General features: G+C 44.4%; 1 protein-coding gene across 2 annotated transcripts in view; it reads left to right on the plus strand.

Annotated features, from left to right (window-relative positions):
- LOC106485738 (Golgi integral membrane protein 4-like) overlaps nucleotides 1-18,897 on the plus strand; it is a 42,971-nt gene that overhangs the window by 11,543 nt on the left and 12,531 nt on the right. For both annotated transcript variants that reach the window (XM_013944183.2, XM_067311147.1), the window contains exons 4-9: nucleotides 506-559; nucleotides 5,015-5,165; nucleotides 9,241-9,323; nucleotides 13,057-13,212; nucleotides 13,343-13,639; nucleotides 15,922-16,079. In XM_013944183.2, the coding sequence (XP_013799637.2) occupies nucleotides 506-559; nucleotides 5,015-5,165; nucleotides 9,241-9,323; nucleotides 13,057-13,212; nucleotides 13,343-13,639; nucleotides 15,922-16,079 (899 nt within the window). The remainder of the gene's footprint in view (nucleotides 1-505; nucleotides 560-5,014; nucleotides 5,166-9,240; nucleotides 9,324-13,056; nucleotides 13,213-13,342; nucleotides 13,640-15,921; nucleotides 16,080-18,897) is intronic.

The raw sequence follows: 18,897 nt of genomic DNA on the forward strand, positions 1-18,897 counted from the left end.
GGTGAAGAACCAGAGTCTGGGGAAAACTACTTCAAATGCCAATCAAGAGAGCAAAACCTCTCACTGTTTGTAGTTCAGCTCCCATATTTGAAGTCAGTTGGTAACTGTACTTAAACTAATGTAATTCCCCTACTCTGTGGAGTTCAAGTTTACCCTGGTGGGGCTGACATGATAATCAGGCTGCTTTTTCTTTAAATCGGTAAACAGTGATTAAAAGAAACTCCTCCTTGCTGTATTTTGAGGTCAGAGCTCAGAACTGGATGAAGAGCATGACTTGATCCTGCAATTAATTAGCTGGTAACTGGGTTGTTTTGAAAGGGTTCTTTCCCAGCAGTGGTCAGGCTGTATGTTATGCTGATGATATCCGTATGCCAGTTCCCAGTCGGGATGCGTGTGAGTGTGCATGGGAATTTGCTATTTGTGCAGTGGCTGGGCAGGCACTCATGTATGTCTCATCTGCCTTGGGGTCTTCTGGAATCTAATGGCACTCTGATCTTTTTTCCAGCAAGATTCTATGAACAGATATGGGGCCCTCAGTTCCCAGCACAAGATACTGAAGGTAAGGGAAGAGCCTGGTTCTGGGTAACCATCATCTGTGCACTCAAGAACATGCACCGGAAAGTCAATGCTTTCACTTACCAAGGGTGCCTAGGAGAGACCAAGAGTTTCCTGCAGCTGGTGCCAGCCCAGAGGGAGGGACCACGTAGTGGCATAGACCTACACTCCTTCCTGACCATTCAGGTTCATGAGAGTTTCCTCATATTCTGCTGGGCTTTGTATCAGGCCTTCCTCTCTACCTCATTCCAGTGGTGGACTTTGCATAGTCATCACACAGGAGTTCTATTGCTTAGCATGTTCTTTTCTGTGTCACTTAACATGAAAATGGGCTTATTCACTGTAACTTGCCCTATTGGGCTAATAGAATATATTTCAGTTCATGTATGTGGATCAGATAGGGATGGCTTATAGTATCTTATGGCTTATAGCATACTGTACCTGAAGTACATCTTAATGTTAAAGTTTGGTTTTGTTAGTGATACAAATATGGTGCTTTTTTAAATTTATTTTTTATTGTTGACCAAAGACTTCCATGAAACCACATCAGTATGTCTCCCTTTGGTCTTTACATGGCCATTGACACTGCATTTGGATACTGTAGCCTTTGTGTTTTGACTTCACAGGACAGTTCTGTCACCCACTGTTGGCTTTCTTCTTTAGACCCATTTTCTTCCACTCATACCCTTCTCTGTTAGTGTTTTGTTTTACTGCATGCTGTTAGGGAGAGACTGCTCTGGAGGATGTTACTACTTAGAGAAGGCATCATCTTGGTGACTGTTTGGGCCCCAGTGAATTTGTGCTGTCTGCCTGCTGATTTCAGAAACATAACCAGATCCTGAGCATGTGGGAACATTTCCATCTTGGCATTTTTACATATGAGTTTGCACAGTCCCTTTGGGAAGTGTAGTGTCTGAGCCTTCAGCATCCCACTGCTCAGGCAGACAGGGAGGCATACTGAGCAGACTGAGATCTGCCAGTGTGTGACGTATTTGAGCAGGAAGCACAGCTACCTGGAAATGGGGTTTGGTATGTTAAGGGCTCTGCAGGGAGCCTGCATTAGGGAAAGTTCTGCTCAGTGTGGTGGAGAAGGGGAAAGAGCTCTGTCTTAAGGACTGAGCTTTGTGGCATTAAAATGAAGAAATTCCTGTATTTGAGGTAATGTAAAGTGGATACACACACACACACACACCCCTAAATTGGAGGGGAAAAGGGTTAAAATTGGCCAGGAAAAAGGAATTCCTTCATGAAGGCCAGTTTGAATTTGGAATGGGCTGATAGCAAGCCTAGGATGGCATTTTTTTAGTCTGGTGGGGTGGCATATTTCTGCTAGGATTCTGTTGCCTACTGCCTTTGCATTTGGACAGTAGATCAGTTTCAGCCCTTCTTGTGTGAGCTAGAAACAACCAATGTTTCTTATGCTCTGCAAAGTAGAATGTGAACCTGATTCATTTTTATATCAGTGAAATCTCCCATACTCTCTGGGAAGGAGACGAGGCCCCTGTTTTGCAGTGGGGAAACTGAGGCACAGTGCAGCTAAATGCCTTTATTGCACAAAGCAGTGTGGATGCTTGGGTTATCCCTCCTGACAGTCAAACCCACTGTGACTGTATCTCAGCTCTGCTGACCCAGCACATTGGTTGTGCCCTTTGGGATCCTTGCACTGAGGAGCACGGGAGCTTTTGTGAGGCCATTACCTTCCTTATGCTCAGGGCACCTCCAGTTCTCTAACGATGGCTGTGTTAGCTGTGTGGGCTCTCCTGATGCACTAGGCCACACAGGAGGGCTTTCTCAATTTCATACTGCCTTTTCCTAGCTTTTTAGAGGAAAGGGATCTCACTTGACTTACAAGCTGTCATTCTGGTCTGTATTGAACCCATATCTGTCTTATTAACATTTGCAACAAGCAAGCCAGTCTCAAAGAGACAAGGGGCCTGACTCTGTCCAAAAATAGCAGCTGCAGCAGCTGCCTGTGTCTGGATTCCTGCTGTGGCCAGACTTTATCTTCTTATGATTCCTTTCATCTTCTTGAGTGGAGATTGGAAATTTTTTTTATTAACATCTCCCTGCAGATTCCAGTCTAGCATTCACTGGGTATGCAGGCAAGGAGGCAGCTTTAAATGAAAGATTTGTTGACAAGGGCTTCCTAAAATTTCTGGATTCTGAAAACTTGCAATGAGGTGTGTCCTCCCTTTGCTCATGGGCTGAGCATCCAGTTACTGATTCTGTTCTGTAAAATGCCATCTACAGAGCTGCTCTCTAAACCATGACAGAACTAGGTGTTTTTGAGGGACTCTGTGTCGTTCCCCCCCCCCCCCCCAATTCCCCAAACACTTCAGTGAGTTAAAGCCGCTGCATAATTAATGCGTCTTAGGCACTGCATGTTGTCTGAACAGCAAAGTGAAGGTGGAATGGGAGGACTTGCTGGCCTGAATCCACGCAGCTGAGATGAGTGATTCAGTGTTCTGCTTGCAGATAAGCTGCTCCTCTAAAAGGAGTTGCATGTAGTGTGTCTCAGATCTCCTGTCCTACAATTACAATAAAACTCAGCACCTCTAGATTCATTGTAATGTTTGCATATGTCAGTCGCAGCTATTTTTAGTAACTGATTGGGAGTGAGGATGCTCTGTGTGCTTAATGAGCTGGACTGAGCCTCAGATGCTTTGTGTGACCTTGGTTGAGACACTTCCTGCCATGCTCAGAGGATGACTATTCCCTCCCTCCTTTTTGGCTGTGAGTAGTCTGGGCATAGATATTAAGCGCATCACTTGCCAGGCAGGATACGGGCTACTAATTAAATGACCTGAGTTGATGAGCACTTAGTATTCCTTAGATTGCTTAGGGTTTCTTTTTAAAATTAATTCTCATTTGTTAATGTTGGTGACTTTTCTCAAGTGTTTGGTCTCAAAATGATATTTAAGGATGTGGTTCCTCTGCAGTACTTCGGCCTGTGGCTCTGATGGGAGCTGTAAGTACCTAATGTCTTTGAAAGCCAGAGCAGAAATCACTTGTAATCTCTATTTTTTTTTTCTGATCTTGTGATCCAATTAACCTGACAGCCTTGTGTCTCTGTTCATTCTCTGAGACCCCTCCACAATGAAAGCCTTTTCCTCTGTGTTGTATGTATTTTTGGAGCACAGCGGTTTCTCTTTCCTCCTTTGAGCTGAGGATAATTGCTCTGGGGGAGAATGCCTGGGCCACAGATACTTTGTTCTACGGGGTATAAATGCAGACATCAATAGCATTTAAAGGTTTAAAAAAATAAAAAGGTTTGATATACAGGAGGGCCAGTTAAAATTACTGCCTGGGTTGTAAGGAGCTATTGTGTGGAAGGGCAAGGGTTCACCTGTGAGCCAATCAATATGCATACATAATTGGTGTTGACAAACTGAATGTGGGAAGACTCTTTGGGTTACCATGGGAACCCAACAGGAGATGAATTCTGGTTCGGTGGATTTCAGTAAAAAGATGTCTCAGCATGTTTTGTTCTCAGGCAGTATGAGGGGAGAGGAGAGAAGAGAGTTGAAGAACTGTTATCAGATGACTTCATGAAACAGTCCTGAATTCTGGCCTGCTTGAAATAGCTTGTGGTCTTGTGGAGTTCCTCTTACCTTGGCACTTTCTGCTTGTTCACCCCCATGTTAAACTAAGAAATTTGGGCTCACTCTGTGCTCATTATGTGAGAAGATGTGGTATCCTTGCAAAGGGGCTCCTGTTTTAGCAGCTTGGAGTGGTGGATGGAAGAATAGCCAGGCTGTAAAGAGGCAAACCAACCAGAAAGAACAACCTGAATTTTCTAGGCCTTCCTGATTCCTCAATAACTAGTAGTACCTGCAGATAGAAAGGCAACAGGGATTAGACTTGAGGCCTATTTAAAGATGAAGTGTCCTTGTAATGCAGTGTACAGATGATGCTACGGGCACCATGGAAACATTTATCCTTGCAGGTAATGTTGCTCTTCAGCATGTCTGGGACTCTGGAAAGGATCTTGGATTTCTGCAGTGTTTCACAGGCATTTGGTTTGATATTGTCAAAGTTTATAGCCTGTTTTTTCTCTCACCGAGTTGGGTGTAGGAGTGTAGCTGGGAAGGAATAGGAAGAGTTCTTGGCTGTGTCGTTCCCCCCCCCCCCCCCCCGAGTCTCTATCTCTTTTTCAGGCAGGAGTGGCATTGCGTCCTCACTTTGCTTCCAGTTTAGCAGCTTCCAAGGAGACCACCTATACTGCTTCACAAAGCAAAGAGCTTATTAACTGGCATTTCATACCCCTCCTAAGCTGTCTGATCATGAAGAACACTTTCTTGGTACCTGGAAACTTTCGTTACCTCATTAGAGGAACCAGTATCTCCTCTGCATCCCCAAGCAACTCATTAAGCAGAGTCGCTTTAGGTCTAGAAAATACTTCAGTTACTCCCCCCCCCCTTCTTTGTACTGACTTTGTCACTTCTTTCTCCTGGTTCAGAACCAGCATGAAGATGTCAAGAAGCAGCTACTTGACCTGCAGCTACTGCACAACAGCTTGAAACTGGAACACCGTAAGACACTGGAGACCCACAGCCAGAAATATGCCCAGCTGCAGCAGGAGAAGGATAGTGAAGTAACAAACTTGCAGGGTGAGTGCAATAGAGACCTGTGAAAACACTAGGCAGAAAAGAGGCTGAGAAGAACTGAGCTCAGGAGAGGAGAGAGCCTGTTCTCCAGGCCTTCCAAAGGTCTGCAAACACTATAGGAACACTCCTATATGACCCTGGGTGTGGTTCCTTAGCCCTTCTATACCCCAGTTGGAGTATTGTTTTGTTGCAGAGCGGTTGTTTGGGAACAAGGGTGATGAAACTGGCCAACTGGTCCTGAGCCTGCAGTGAGGGGAGCTGAGAGATACAGAGCAGGCTATCAAGCAGCTTCCCAGTGTGAGGGGAGCCTTTGGGGTTCACAGGTGGTGGGTTTGTGGTGGAATTCCAGAACACCACGAAAGCAGCCGGTTGGTTTGGCTGGCAAACCTATTCTCAACCTGCAAGTTCCTGGGGCTGACAGGACACTGTCAGGATAGGATTACAGAAGGGGTGGAGCTTCCTTCTTCCAGGGGAGACTGTGATCTTGCATTTAACTGAACTTTCAGTTCTCTGGGGTTCAGAGACTCCTCTACTGTATGGGGCACCCCTAGTCTCTGTCAACACCAATACCTTTCATGGTGTTATTTTAAAAACCTAGTTGACTTTTGCCGACTGCTTACTCTTACTGCAGCTGCTACTTATCTTATTTGTACAGAATTTTCAGTGCCAGGTAAGATTAGAACTTGTGCCAGGTGTTGAACATGTTCAGAATATGAAATAGTCCATCTCTCAAGGAGGTAACACTTGAAATGGACAAGATGATCCAAAAGCAGGAGAGGAGAGGCTAAGGCACAGAGGCATGCCTGTAGTCTCACAGCAGATTGGGGCAGAAACAGCAGTTCTATCCATCAGATGACACTATCTTACCCTATCCTTTCTCTGGTGGGAGACTGCAGCTAAGTTAGCAAGAGATGCTCTTTGTGGCACAGGCAAAACATTGCAACACTGAGATTCCATCTATTTCAATATATATTTCTCACTTATCTGTACACTTTTTTAAAAAAAACAGTTCTGTTTCTGAAATACTAGAATCATGTAAATTCTAACATTTAAGTTTGGAAGCAAGTTAAACAACCTTTCTGTATGTGGTAAAGGTCTATAAAATTCATTTAATAGTGTAAGTATTGCAGAGAATGCTGATCCTTTTAATTCCCAAAGAACAGTTTCTATTTAGTCTGCTGCTTAATTGGGTCTTGGGGTTTTTGAGGTTCACATCTGTCCTTAACTTAGATTAGGTCTGGGAGAGTGAGAGTCACTAACTTTTTTCTTTCCCTGCCCTCTCTCTCTGAAGGATTAGCCTAGGATCATATCTGCTAGGCTGGAAAGGGGAGCTCAAGCACAGGCGAGTGAAACATGCTACTGAAGTATTTAATTCAATCTCCTTGAAATATGTAGCCCTTCACCACCCCTCCCTCACCCTGTGCACTGCCCTCCCCCTCCCCCCCCCCAAAAAAAAAGGGGGGCAAGAAAATGAATTCTGCCACAGAGAAAGGGGAATAAAAATTAGCAAAACAATCTGAAGAGGGAAAGCTGGTCAGGAAGATTGACTTAAGGGTGAGATATTAATATTCTCTGTCCGTCTTCCCAGGCTGCTGTTGACTTGGTCCCAGCTCTATTCTGTGCTTTAAGGACAAAGCTGGCTAGTAAGCCTTCCCTTAGGAAAAGGCATCGGGAACCATGGCATGTGGAAAAAGCAAGGCAGTTTTACAAGCAAAGGTGAAGAACTAGCAGCACTTCTAAGGCCTAATTTTCTTTCCTTATGTTCCACTGGTACTTCTGTGTATAGTGTGTCACTGTGGTGGAAGGCGTACCTCTCAGTATCATAGAGAACAAAGAGAGGCATCTGAGCGGTGTGCATTGCTCTGAATTGCTAAAGTGGAACTGGAGGATTTTTGCCAGATTCAGTTGCAAAAATGAAAACCTCACTCCAGGGGTGCTGGGAGAAACCAGAAGCCCAGTGGTAAGTATGCAGGACTGCTCTCAAAGGTGGAGCTTGGTTTGGTAGCTCCTCTTGGTGACTCTGGTTTCTTTAAGTTAGCTCTCCAGGCTGATGATGGAGCTACCTAGATGCATATGACACTGGGATTTGGGGTGTTGCAGCTGCCACTCTATCATGTGACCCAATGGTTGTGGTGCTATTGGGGCTGCTGTGCCCTGTCCCTGAAAATCCCTGCCTCTGGAAGTAGTTTTTGGATACTGGATAATAGAGTATGAGTGTAAGCTGTTGTTCAGGTAGCTGAAGCTTCACAGTCCTGTTAACTGGGACCTGTTTGATTTTGTTTGTTTCTCCCCTGTGCTCCAGACCCTCTCCTGCTGTGTTATGATTTCTGTGTATTTTCTTCTTAGCTTTATAGGACTTGTCTATTTATGCCACATATCACACCCCCAGCACAGCTTGTCCTCTGCTGGGTTCCCCAATTCTAATCTCGCACTTCCCAATTTTCTCATTGCTTATTCGCACAGTCAGCTCTGAAGGCAGAGAGGTAGCTTGGATCATTATTGAACTTTCATTAGAGCAAAGACCCTGCAGTCAGAGTGGAAACCTTGGTCCCATTGGCACCAGTGGTAAGACTCCTTCTGATGTTATTAGGACCAAGATTTCAGATTCCTGCCACAGTGACGGTAGAGGAAGGACACAGTGGCATGAAGGTTTTGATTTCCAGTTTCTGAATGTGCTTTGAAGACCTAGAGATTCCTGAGGTATTGGCTCAGTGACACTCCAGCCTTCCTTCAGACATCTCTCCCATGTTGGGGATGCCTTTGCTTCTGTTGAAGGTCTGCATTGTAGTTGGGGGGTCTTTGCAGTATTACTCTTGTGCTAGCTGTCGTTTAGGCTGAACTAGCTACCTGCAAATGTATCCCTTGTCTGCTGCTCTAGGCCAACAACCACAGCTGAAGTATGTGCTTTACCCACTGTGTGTGCCCAAGTTAACTCAGTTAAAGCCACTTGATCTGTAGTCTTGCAGGCTGTAATCCCAGCTTCTGGCTGCAGGGAAGACAGAGCTGCCTTTCTTTCCATGTAGCTTCCTAGAGCTTGCTTCTTACCGTGTTAACCATCTTCACTGCAAGAGAAGAATATAGCATCCAACTGCAATGGCAAACTGCCCTGTCCTCAGGATGAACATTATAAAAAGATGCACCACTGTAATTAGAAATACGTATAATCTTGAGCTGAAATCTAACATACAATTCAGCCTAGAGCAAAGTGACTGTCTTGTGATGGAAAAATACCCCTCCTTGTCATGGTGAACACAACTATGTCTGCAAAGAAATCCCAGTGCACACAGTGCAGTTCTAATGATGTTTTAAGAGAGTTTCAGGTAGAGCATCCAAAATAAGGCTGACATCTTTTGATACAGTCTTCCTCTTTCCTGGAGAAACAGAATTATATTCAAGGCAATGAAATGAATAGCAAGACACACAATGAATTTACAAGTGCTGTGGAGCATGCAAAGAGATTGGAAGGACCCCAACCTGGGAGCTTCTGGGCACAAGCTTGCTGCTAAACAGGGTAGGAATAAATGTCCTCAATAAGCAGGTTGTGCTGTGATTGCTTTCTGTAGGCTTTTTTGTAGCCTCCTTTCAGAAAGCAGCTTCTCTGTGCAGTTGGAGGGAACTTCCTTAGTGGACCTGCTAAGGGTGCCTGAGAGCTGACAGAGCTCTTTTGTAGCTATTCCTTAACCTTCCAGTTTCCAGGAATGAAGTCTCTGACCACTGTCTATTGATGTCCTTCTGTTCAGCTGCAAGGGATGAGGGAAATGGAGAAGGAACAAATATCTTATCCTGAGATAAGTGCCTTCAGTAATAGCAAGCATGACAAGAACCTGATCCTGACAGCAATAGTTAGCAGAGGCACTCCAGAGAGGAGGAAGTTCCTTGAATGGGCAGAAGTCCTGAATGCTGAAGGGGATGGTGACTAAGGCTTGTAAGTGTGTTTGGTTTGGCTAGACCCTAGCTACTGCTCTGTGATGGTTCCTGGACTTAGTCCTAAAAGGTCCAGAGGAATTTATGGTAAGGAAGAGAGATGCTATGCTTGCAAAAATAGCTCTTTTAGTGCAAATTCTTTCTTTTGTTGCAGATACAGTCTTTAAACTCAGAGAAGAGAGCAAGCTTCTTCGGAAGGCCCACCAGGAAGTTCACTCTCAACTCCTTAACTCCCAGGTAATTGACAAGAGCATGCCCCATGTGACAAACATGGGGCAATCTTTCATTGGGGACTGGATGCATCCTCCAATTTCCAATCATAAATAATAAATTTAGTTATCCACTGTATTCTAGTGGGCCGAATTGCTTAAAACAGGGCTGGTATGAGCAGTATAGATGTGTTCTGGACCAGTAAAATTCTCCAGCTTGGAATCTGGCCCAGTAGCTGAAAATACAGATATGCTACAAGAGTCGCTCTCACTCAGGTGGGCCCAAACCAGCTTCTTCCCAAGTCTGGAATTCTTCCTGTCACTTACCTGCATCATATTTCTATTCCATCCTAAATGATGACGAGTTGTCTCTGCTCACGGCTATAAAATTAATTGCAGAGAGGAATAGCAATGCAGAGGTGCCCTGCCTAGTTTGCTGGGAATATAAATGGACACTCGGCAACCCTGGGGAAAAAAGGTCCCCTTCTGTGTCTCCTTGTGAAATCCTAGTAGGAGGGGAGACCTTGAAAGTATTCTGAAAGAGCTACATAAACAAGGTGTCATTGTTCAATAATAAAAGTGTTGGAGCGAGGCTCTGAATCTAGACGCCAGGGGCAAAGATGCAAGCAATGTTGACTTAAGACTAGAGAGGCAGAAAAGTATAAAGCTTTCTTGGCACGGTGTTGTGCTTATGCTCTGGAGACAAGTGTGAGGCTCTGTTCAGCACACTGCAGAAGTCCTGACCTCATCAAGTTCTGCTAAGCCAGTTGAAGTTGGGAGCTAGCAGATGACTAGAGAGAAGAAAGAGCAGGCTGCTGGGAGAAGTGAAAGGGAGGGATTAACATCTCCACAGTGCCTGCCTGAGGATCTTGTACTGAGTCAAGACACAAGCAGCTTTATAAGCCTATTTTGTTAAAAGTCACATCACTATTTGGATTAGCCTTTTCTGTTTTTAGTTAACAGCCTTCTGCTGAGCACTCTCCTGGGTTATAGAATAAGCTCAGAAGCAAGGAGTTGGTTGTGGTTAAATGCTGTTGAAAACCAATTCTTTTTCCTTAGCTGGCTGCTGAACTCAAACTGGAGGTGGGGAGGGTGGTTGTTTTTTTGCCCTCTGCAAGGCTGCTCTTGTGTTTTGGCCTGATTTGCTCTGCAAAGAAGTGGATAGTAAGTAGCTCTAGGGCACTGCAAACTTCAGACAATTGGTCACTTCAGGCCAGAAGCGCAAGTTACTGGCATCACAGGGCAGTTGTCATTTGAAAGCTTTCTGGCTCATGTCAGATGTAGTTTGAGGGGTCCCAGATGGACTGTCAGTGTATTTGACTCCCCTGCTGCCTTAATCCTGACCTGCCATTTAACTGCTTTTCTATTCTCCTCTTTCACAAGGCTTAGGCAGTTTGGCAGGATGCTCTGCACTGATGATGCCTGCAGTGTACCTGTTGGCAACTAAACAAAGGTTTTTAGTTGTCTTAGAGGTCAGTCCAGCAAACCCCTACCAGGAATTGGAACGGCATGTGATTACAAGCTTCTCCAGTATCCTTGCCAACCTTACATTCACACCTGCTTCTACCAAAATGCAGCTTAGCCTTCACTTTTAGGCCTCCTGACCAAACCTTCAAAGAAGCTGCATATGTCACTGCTTTGTGGCTTGTCTCCCAGAAACACTGAGACCTAGTCAGCTCAAGTCATACACTGACAACTTCAGTCCATATCTTTTGATCTGAAGGTCCTCTGCTTACCATTGTATATGCTCTACTTTTGTCTTGCTGGCTCAATGTTGTGTGCATTTGCATCTAGAACAGCATGTAGGGCCAATCATGAGTTCTTCAGAGAAGTGTCCCTTAAATGCTGTTCCACTAACTGCTGCGTTAGAAAAAGCAATCAGCAGTTCAAGTATGCAAACTTGCATGTATTCTGAACAGCATTAAAAAGCTCTGTTAAATGTGCTTAAGGCTGAAAAGTCAAGTGCTTACAAATTGGAAAACATGGTGGCAACTTCTTTGCTTAACTTTTGGCTCCTTCAGTGTTGACCATTGGGAAAAGTAGTTTGCAAGAAAGAGCTAATAGTTATTTCTTGCCAAAATTAAGAGTGAGCAACAGTAAAAGGATTTGCCCTGTGTGTGGGAGACAGTGTTCAGCTCCCTGCTCTAAATATACTAGACAATCATGTAACAAAGTTGTGTTCCAAGCATCTGTCTGTTTGCTATTTCTGGCTCTTGGTGAAGTGGCAGGGGTTGGTCCCAACAGTTTCAGAAAATATTTTGGATCTTTTGTTTTCACTTTTTTGCCTGACAATGAGACTAGTTTTAAACCTTAATGATTTTTTTGTCAGTTTTCTCATAAGTCCTTTCTAGCGTCTAATCAGAATGCTTCATAACACAAGAGTGAATGGAACTGCATTTGCCTTCCTTGTGGCCAGATGCCTTATGTTGGAGCACGCACCCAGACTTACTGCTTTTTATCAGCACTACAGTTCTTACCAGTAGCTTTGATTTGTCCCATCTGAGTATCCAGCTGCTGATCTTCCTTCTAGCAAGTGAATATTTATAGAAGAGTAATTTGCATTCTGGAGATTGTTTGTTATCCAAGGATTGTAACATGTTTCACAAGCCCTAGACAGATTGAGCCTGCAATACCTGGCCTCTCAATTGGTCTGCCAGGTAAAATGAGACACAGAGGCATCAAATGATGTATGCACAGCCTTGTTGTGACAGATGATAATCTGTGCATGAAGGCTAGTCTAAATCTTCTTTCCCTCTGGGTTGACCACCTTTGCAGCTTTTTGATGAGTGCAAGTTTTGCTTCTCTCTAGTTTGTTCTGATTGGAAGCAGTCTCCTACTAGCTGTAGCTATATCCCATAAACAATTTTCTGCTTCCCTTTCCTCATTCCTTTTATTTCGTCTTGATTGAGGCCTTTTTGTTTTAAGGAAAGTGTCAAGGTCAAATTTCAGAGGGAAGATCTGAAATCAACAAAGTCTGCTCACAAATTCATTTCCTGCTGAATTTTCCTTGCTGCTTGGAAGCTTTCCTGTGCTCTGCCTAATCACCACTTTGGTCTGTTTCCAGGTACCTTGGCAAGCCCATGGAAAGCTCTCTGCCCCCACTTTCCTATAAATGGGAGAGCAGTGGGGAGCTTTTACTGAATAGCTTTCTCAAGCTCTTTTTTCTCTGCTGCAGTTTATCACCTTGTTTCCTCCACTCTCAACTGTGAAAAGCGTTACATTTGTCTAACAGACCAGAAGTATTAGTTTGCATTCACCTTGAAGTAAATTGAATTATCAAGTAGAATGAAGCCAATTATTGTGTCAGCTCCTCTGAGATAAACACGTCCATGAAGAAATGGCTGCACAGAAAAAAGCTGACCTGAATGTATGCGTGTTTGTGAGCTGTATGCAAGGAGAGGAAGCCCGACCTAACAAGCCCCAAGATGCAATTCTCGTGCAAAAGCAGGAGCTATGCCAATGGCTCATGCTGTAAACAGCGTTGCTCAAAGGACTGATGTCACGGGTCAGTGTTTCCAAGGTAAAAGCATGTGATAAAATAAGATGCAAGACTGGCAAAGGGGCAGTACAAAATATCCATGAAATCTGGAGGGAAAGCTTAAGCCTGGCTTGGGCTTGTTATCATTAACAGATGTGCATTTCCCCCCACCCCCTCTCTTTAGTAGAGTATCAGTGTTGAACAACTGCCCAAAAAAGAGTCAGCAAGGAGTTGTTTAATCCTGCTGTTGTGAGATTTCTCTGTGCCCTTCTCATCCCCTCAGGCCCAGTTGGAAGAGTTCAGGCAGTTCAAGGAAGTGCTACAGAAGATGCCGAGTTTCAAAGAAGTAGGAGCTGGGAAGGGGCAACAGCAATTACAGGCACTGAAGGAGCAGCCCCTGGTGCCAGGCAACAGCCAGTTACAGCTTGTGAGGCAGAAGGTGTGGTACTCCCAAGAAAGAGGGAGGGGGAGTTCTTTGGGGCTTTTGTGGGTTTTCAGCACTGGGCTATGAACCTGAGGGAACTGGATTTGTTCCTTTAGAGTTCACTCTCATCCTTTCTTCCTTGTAGGCTTTTTCAGTCAATCAGGAGAATCTCCCTGCTGGGAGCCTGCTGGGAGCAAAGGTCTCTGGGATTCGAAGCCAGGCAGATGGGCCTTTGCTGCAAGGCCAAAACTCGCACAGTAATGATGGCCTGAGGTCACAGGGTGATATGGTCCTTACCCATCCAGCCCCACTACAAGATGCCAATCCACTGCGAGATGCCAATCCACCACCAGATGCTATGCCAGCCTGGCCACCAAGGCATGGGGATGGCCATGTGATTCGATTTACCCGGACTGTGAACAGTTTACCTGATGGGAACCCAGTAAGTTCTGCACACTCTCTGCCTGCCGTGTGACTGAGAGCCAGACGCCATGGGCTGCGTGCTAGAGGGACCCACTGAATATGTCTCACTCCAAGAGCCTTTATAAAGAACTACTTTTTTATTTTGAAAAAAGAAAACAAGTTCACTGAGAACTGGGCTTGTCTTCTATGTTAACCTTGCTTATTTCCTGCATTTTTCACTGAAATAAGAAGTTAATGTGTTATTAAAGGGCTGTATTTGGCCACAAGAATGCTTAGGGAGCAGCTCAGTGTTTTCTGAACTGCTGCACATCTTGAGCGGGTGCTAATGAAGGAGGTTGCAGTCTGTTACCCTCCTGCCAGTAATTATATCCTTGGCATCCTCAGTCCCCAGACACTGTTTTTGTCCAGCTTCAACACATGCAACCATGACACTTCTATCTCTCTTGGTCCCCAGTGTTTGTTTTTTATTCACTAGTTTTAGCAGCTTTTTGTTTCCAGAGTCTTAAGAGTTTTAAAGAGTTAAAAACTCTTATTTTAAAGAGTTCTTAAAAAACAAAAAAAACCAAACAAACCCTCAGCTTATTTTTTCTAAGCCAAAACAGAAGCCAAAGGGAAAGTTTTCTTCCCTCCCTCCCTCCCTCCTGCGCCCTCTTTCTGGCTCAGCATGCCAGAACAATCCTTTGGGAAGTGTTATATCTCCTTCATTGCTCTCCTTCATTGCTCTCCTTCCCTGCTTGTGAGCAGTGATGGTTGGACTCTCCTGTGGCGAAGCAGGGCAGTGTGCAGCACTCGCTTATGGCTTTACTGGCTCCATGCAAACTTCCCTCCAGGAGCTGGCTAGTCTTGTGGGGGAGAGCTGGAACCAGCAGTGTCTAGAAGCAGGGAATCTCTGTTCCTAGGAAGGCATGTTCTCAGCTAGTGAGAATTCTAGTGTTGCTCCTTCTTTGTTTGTTTTCCCCCACCCCAAAATCTATGCTAATGGACCCTGCTTTGGGCACTGAGTGGGTGAATGCACTGCATGCTGTGGTGAGCGTGGAGGACAGTACTCACATTGCTCACAATGCTAACTTATGGAACTTGCTTGTGCCACCTGAGCAGGGCGGTTTCTTGCCTGCTTGCTCTCTTGCATGCCCACGCTGTCGCATGCACTTGTTACTGAAGTAAAACCCTCTAGAGGAATAGCCAGAGCAGGATTCCACCCTTTGTCCTTACTCCCCCTTTGGAAGCTTGCTTCTTTCTGTTGACTTAAAGAGCCTACACAGATTAGCTGGCTACCTTAGACCTCTAAATGAGTTACTTTAATCTGGTGAAGAGAGCAACTCTTGTTGTCTCTGTTTCAGAGGCAGTCAGGGTAGGTGAAAAATCTTCCCTGTAGAGATCATAAGCAGCTGCAGCTGCCTTCAGCCTCTGACAGATTTATGGATGCTCTTAACTTAAAGGTTAGTGTTTTTCCCAGAGCCAGTGTCCCACTGGGGGAATGCAGTGATGGTCATTAGTAGAAATAAAAATAATAGCTTAACCTAGGGTCTCTTTCCTTTCAGAGGATACAAGAGCTATGGCTGGAAATGGGTTAGTTTGCCAGAGGTCTTGAAAATAAATTATTTTGTACAAGAGGGGAATGTGCCATGGGAAAGCCTCAGATCATCTCCTTGTATTTGTCCTTACCTCTTTTTCTCTTACAGCTTTTCAAGTAAGTTCTGTGCAGCCCCTGCTTTTGACATTCAAAACTGTTTTTTGTAATGATATGCATATGTGGATTCCACTTTCTTGATCTGGAAACTGTCCTGGCCTGTACACTCTCAGAGTTTGTGGTTCAGTGGCTGGACCCAGAAGAATGGGTTCTTGTTCTGAATCCTGCTGGATTTGCAAAGGGCGCATAACAGCACCTCACTGCCTCCTGTGGTGATTGAGAGTGAGCTAAAGCAAAGCAAATACCTACAAAAATGATGGTATAATTGCAGTATGGTTAGACCATAATTACAGTAGTAATGGCAATTTTTTTTTAAGAGATAACAATGCTTTTGCTCTCTGTTTCTTGGAGATTCACCTACCCAGGAAAAGGCAAGCCTTGGTCACATAGGATCCAAATGATTTCCTCTTGGCTGTATGGAAGAAGGGGGTTCTCTCTTACTGCAGGCTGGTCAGACAGGGCTGTGTTTTTTTTCTGGAGCACTTCTGAACCTATTTTCACTCTCGAAGGATCTTCTGGCCTATGAACCTGCCAAACACAAGGGGGATCTGTGAGGATCTGATGCGATTAGGAGCCTGTGTATATCCTGAGTGTGTGTCTCCTCTCTGCAGGACCTAAAGATGGTGCTTCGTGTTCAGGGGAAAAGCAGTGAGGAAAGCCAGGCTCCTGGACTGGGACTGTCTGATTTGAAACGTCCATCTGCATCAGAAAAGACTCAGATGCCAGACAGCCACCACTTGACAGGGAGCAAACAGGTGCAAATGCAAAGGTTGGTGATGCAAAACTCCCTTCTGCTCTCAGTGTTTAGGCTCAAAGATACCATATAGGCAGGTCCACAATCTCTCTCCACCTGTTCAGTGTGGTTTCTGTGTAAAAGAGGGTTTAAAGAAAGTACAAACTTTTGGTCCCATTGTGGTCTACTTCTTGTAACTGAGTACTGCTGCCAGGCCTCTATCTCAGCCCAAGCTGAAGGTCAGTCACGCTGCAAGTAGCACTGTGTGCTTGAATGTAGAGTCTGGTGTGGGTGCTGTGCTGGCAAAACAGGGGAAAGTAGAGAAACCTGTGATATTGTGTCACTCTCTGTAGGCTACCTTTGGGCAGGAGGTTGTATGTGAACTGCTTGGTAAAAGGACTGTGTGTGGAGAGAGAGGAGTTACTGCTGAGTAAAATCAGAGCAGCATGAATTCCCCACTAGATGGAGGAGAAGGTGGGGGTGAGAGTCTGAACTGATTTCAGGAAATCCCCTCCCTCTGCGTTTGACTTACAAAATGAAATATCCTGTGTTGTTTAGCACACTGAAGAAGTTTTGCATGATGGAAGCCATCTATCTTCAGCAGCAAGGGTGGCTAAGGAATTCCTTCAGTTCCTCTAATTAAGAGGCATTAAGTTGTGTTAGAGCTGAAACTTGCTCATGTTTTCCACTAATTAATCAGTAATCTGTCAAGCTCTGCAGGAACAAACAGAGCTTGAAGATTTGAAGACCTATCATCAAGTTATAGGGTAATCTAGAAGCAGCAGGCAACCAGCACCAATTAGATACTAGACTTTTTTTCTGATTTTGCTGCTAGGGCAAAGGCAAACTCCTAAACTCTGCTTTCCATCCTCTGTTTTCTTTCCTCCCAGGGAATGAAGCTGTAGCCCCTGTCCCCAGTGCACTAGTGAGGTGTGGTAGAGGTAGGAGGGATCTTCCTTCAAAGAGTTTGCTTGGAACATGATGTCAGATGTCTGAGACTAGTGATCCCGAAACTATGGGTTATATCCAAAGTGTGATAAAACAGTTCACAACAGTGGTTTATGCCAGAAATGAGGACACAGCCAGAATCTATCAGACAGCCCTAGCTTTGGCCCTGTTTATATTCCTGCATAGCTGCACTTTAGATGACCTAGCATATATCAACTTCAGCTTCACCTGGAAAAGGAAAACCAATTGAACTGTATCAGTACAGGGGTTTGAGCCTTGGTCTCCACCTTCCCTGCTTCTTAGGACTGTTGTTTTTATCAAACAAATGCTTAGTACAGTGTGCTCTCCAGACCTCTTTTTGGGATAAACAGGAGAGGAAAGTTCTGGGGAGGAGTCACTTGGAAAGGACATGCGTTTAGAGAACGGCATGATGGTTCCATGCAGATAACTGAATGGATAATTCTTACAGTATGTTACCTGTATTACTGTAGTACCTGGGATTCTAGTCAGGGACCAGTGTCCTGTTGTACTGGATGCTGTACAGGCAAAAAAGAAACCGTTTACTGTCTCAGCAGCATTCACAGAAGACCAGACTGTTCTGCAAAAGGAAGAAAAAGTCTTTCTGAGATTGTAATTCATCAAAGTCTGGCTGGAATCCAAAAACTGACTCTGAAAATAGTGCTTTATCACTTATTTATTCTGTGTGTGTCCAGGTCATATCTACTCACTGTACTGAAGCAAACAGGATTTAATTCCTATTTTATGTGCAGTGGAGATTTCTGGATTTCATTCCAGATTATCAGATTATACTTGTTCCTCTTTGCCTTTTTTCACTTAACCTGTAAACTTTTCAGGGAAGAGATTGTGCTTTGCACATCTCTGTGCAGGGCCAGGTCCTCCCCATACTACTGTGGCAGCTAACCAAATGCACGGACACAACAAGGCAGAATACCTTTGTGTTGTTACTTTTTATAGGGATGGATTTGTACAGATGCAACTGAACGTGAGGGCTGAAGTTGTGATGGCAGAATGGCCTTTCCTTGCCTATGTAGAACCAAGACAGGATATTGTCACTAGTCTTGGAAACAGAAAATGCAAATATTGGTCATGTTTGACACATGATTTCTGCAAGGACGGACACCCCAGCATGGTATTTGTGGTGTGCTTTTCCTTTCCTGGATCTGTGATCCAGAAATAGTTAAACAACTAGAGACTGATTTTTTTTTTTTTTTTATAATGGGGGAAATCTGAGCTGAAGGCTGTGTTGTGATTTCCTTTTTAAAAGTTTTGTGTGGTGGCAGTATGCTGGCTTCTAAAAGGTGCTAGACCTAAGGGATTTGGCTGCACCTGTCCTTTCACAGCAATTAAAAATTTAAATATCTTATTTTTTTTAACACTCAGCTGGCTTCAGCATCTAAGTACAAGATAACAGCCCAGGCTGAACACGAATCCTGCCTGGAATGGTGGTAGTTTACTCGGGTTGAAAGCTTTGGGGAATCCTTTCATTATTTTTAATTCTGAGAGTCTCTATTCTTGGGATTTCATCCCTTCCTTTACCGTTTTGTTTGTTTCTAAAGGTGTCTCTTATGAGACCTGTCTTGCATTATGGACTTTTCACAGTTCACCTGAACTAATACAAAGATGTTCTATTTCTTTCTTGCCTTCTAATTCATTTTGATGCAGTGAGAACATGTAACACTTCCGACCGCTCTGACACTGAGCCTCTGGTTATCCATGTGAGCTGTGCTATTACTGCAGGTGGGGAAATGTTAAGGAAAATATATTGCATTTGGCATGTACCTTGTTAACAAGTCATTGTCCATGTGAGGCACTTGCCCTGTTAAGAGGGAAGCAGGCATAGTAGATACTGATGTAGACAACAGGAGAAGTGTATTTGAGGTGAACC

The sequence above is a fragment of the Apteryx mantelli genome, chromosome 26 (genome assembly GCF_036417845.1).
Source record: "Apteryx mantelli isolate bAptMan1 chromosome 26, bAptMan1.hap1, whole genome shotgun sequence".
NCBI classification, from domain to species: domain Eukaryota; kingdom Metazoa; phylum Chordata; class Aves; order Apterygiformes; family Apterygidae; genus Apteryx; species Apteryx mantelli.